The 1,533-nt window shown below is 35.3% G+C and overlaps 1 protein-coding gene across 1 annotated transcript; it reads left to right on the top strand.

Annotated features, from left to right (window-relative positions):
• The first annotated feature begins 220 nt into the window (after positions 1 to 220).
• Positions 221 to 802, top strand: LOC149214638 (uncharacterized). Its single transcript, XM_089389454.1, has one exon. The coding sequence runs from the start codon at positions 221 to 223 to the stop codon at positions 800 to 802; it is 582 nt and encodes a 193-aa protein (XP_089245580.1).
• The last annotated feature ends 731 nt before the right edge of the window (positions 803 to 1,533 follow it).

The following is a 1,533-nucleotide window of genomic DNA, read 5'->3' as shown; positions in this document are numbered from 1 at the left end:
ATCAGCCGAGGAAACCAACTATCACATGTTCTTCCAATGCCAATCTACTCTGCAATTATGGCATGACTTGGCAATTTTATTTGGTTTCCCTCTTGTGTCTCATGCTTCAACGCATGCAGCTTTTGAATGGTGGAGTGGGCAGAGAGATTCATGGAGACCAATAATTATCATAGTCCTCTGGTGTGCATGGAGGTGGAGGAACAACATAATTTTCAAAGCAATGAAAGAGCCTTTTAAGGCTATTTTACAACATATTGTATCCATCTATGATTCCGTGCCGATAAAGCAACTCAAAAGGAAAAATGCCAACAGAAATGAGCAAGAAGATAATCTCTCAAGGGTCCCAAGAGCGTTTTTTGATGGAGCTGCTCAGCAAAACTCTTGTGGCTGCGGGGTACATATCATAATGGACGAGAATCTTCAATATCTCATTTCATGGAATGGAGGAAAGGGCTCAAATAGCATGGCTGAGGCGAGGGCTCTAGCGGGTCTTCTTGCGTTCTGCATCTTTTTTGATATACAGTCTATTTCAATCTTTGGGGACTCCAAAATCATGGTCGATCATGTTAAGGGTAAATGCCATATCAGGAGCCCACACCTTGCAGGCTGGATGGACAGAATTATGTTTTTTTGGGGACTTGTGAAAGGATGCTCCATTCAACACATTTATAGAGCTCAGAACCAGCAAGCAGACATTCTGTCAAAGGAAGGTCTTCTATTAGAAACAAGTACCTGGACCATGAAGGTAATATCTGACGAGAAATCCTTTCTCATTCAGGATTTCTCCATCCCTGGCTCTTAACTCACTTTTTGATAATCTCCAGGTTTGCTCTTCTTTATCCTTTTGTTTTATCCTCGAATATGTATGGTATATGAATGACCGAACAACCTCTGAAATCAAGGTTACAATTCAAAAATTCTCATGTGCTGCATAAAAGACTTGTATCTGTTTAGATGTGTGTTTCAGATCACTTCCTTTCTGGATGGACATATCCTCTAGTTTTGATTTTATGTTTAAGAGTTATCCAGCTTCTAAAAGCTTTATGATGTACTATCTGGTACTTTTATATTGTCTCAATATAATACAATTGTGCTTTTTCGTTCTGAAAAAAACTTTAAAATGTATAAATTCTCTGCACTCCTCAATCATTGAGACACAAATATTGAGGTGGAGCGCACATTCTTGCTTTTTTGTTATTCTCTATCCAATGGCACACCTTAACTTTACGCCTGCCATCTACCTCCACATCCACCTCCCATGATGTGTTTTTGAATCGTCGCGGTCCTGACGTAAAGAAAGGACTCGCTAGTCATATATATAAATTAATAAATTGATATTTAATAAATTAATATTGATATATATAAATTAATATTGATATAAATTAATATTGATATATATAAATTAATAAATTGATATTTAATAAATTAAAAAATATTTATTTAAGTAAAATTTAAAACTGTCTCATTACTTATTAATAACTTTAATTAAAAATGTTATATATATATAAATGCAAAGTTTATTTTTTTAATCCT

This window comes from Pinus tabuliformis, chromosome 1_1 (genome assembly GCF_031772625.1).
Source record: "Pinus tabuliformis cultivar Carrire ecotype Pingquan chromosome 1_1, CPIR1, whole genome shotgun sequence".
In the NCBI taxonomy this organism is placed as follows: domain Eukaryota; kingdom Viridiplantae; phylum Streptophyta; class Pinopsida; order Pinales; family Pinaceae; genus Pinus; species Pinus tabuliformis.
Note: the sequence above shows the minus strand (reverse complement) of the source record. Positions and strands in the feature narration are given on the sequence as shown.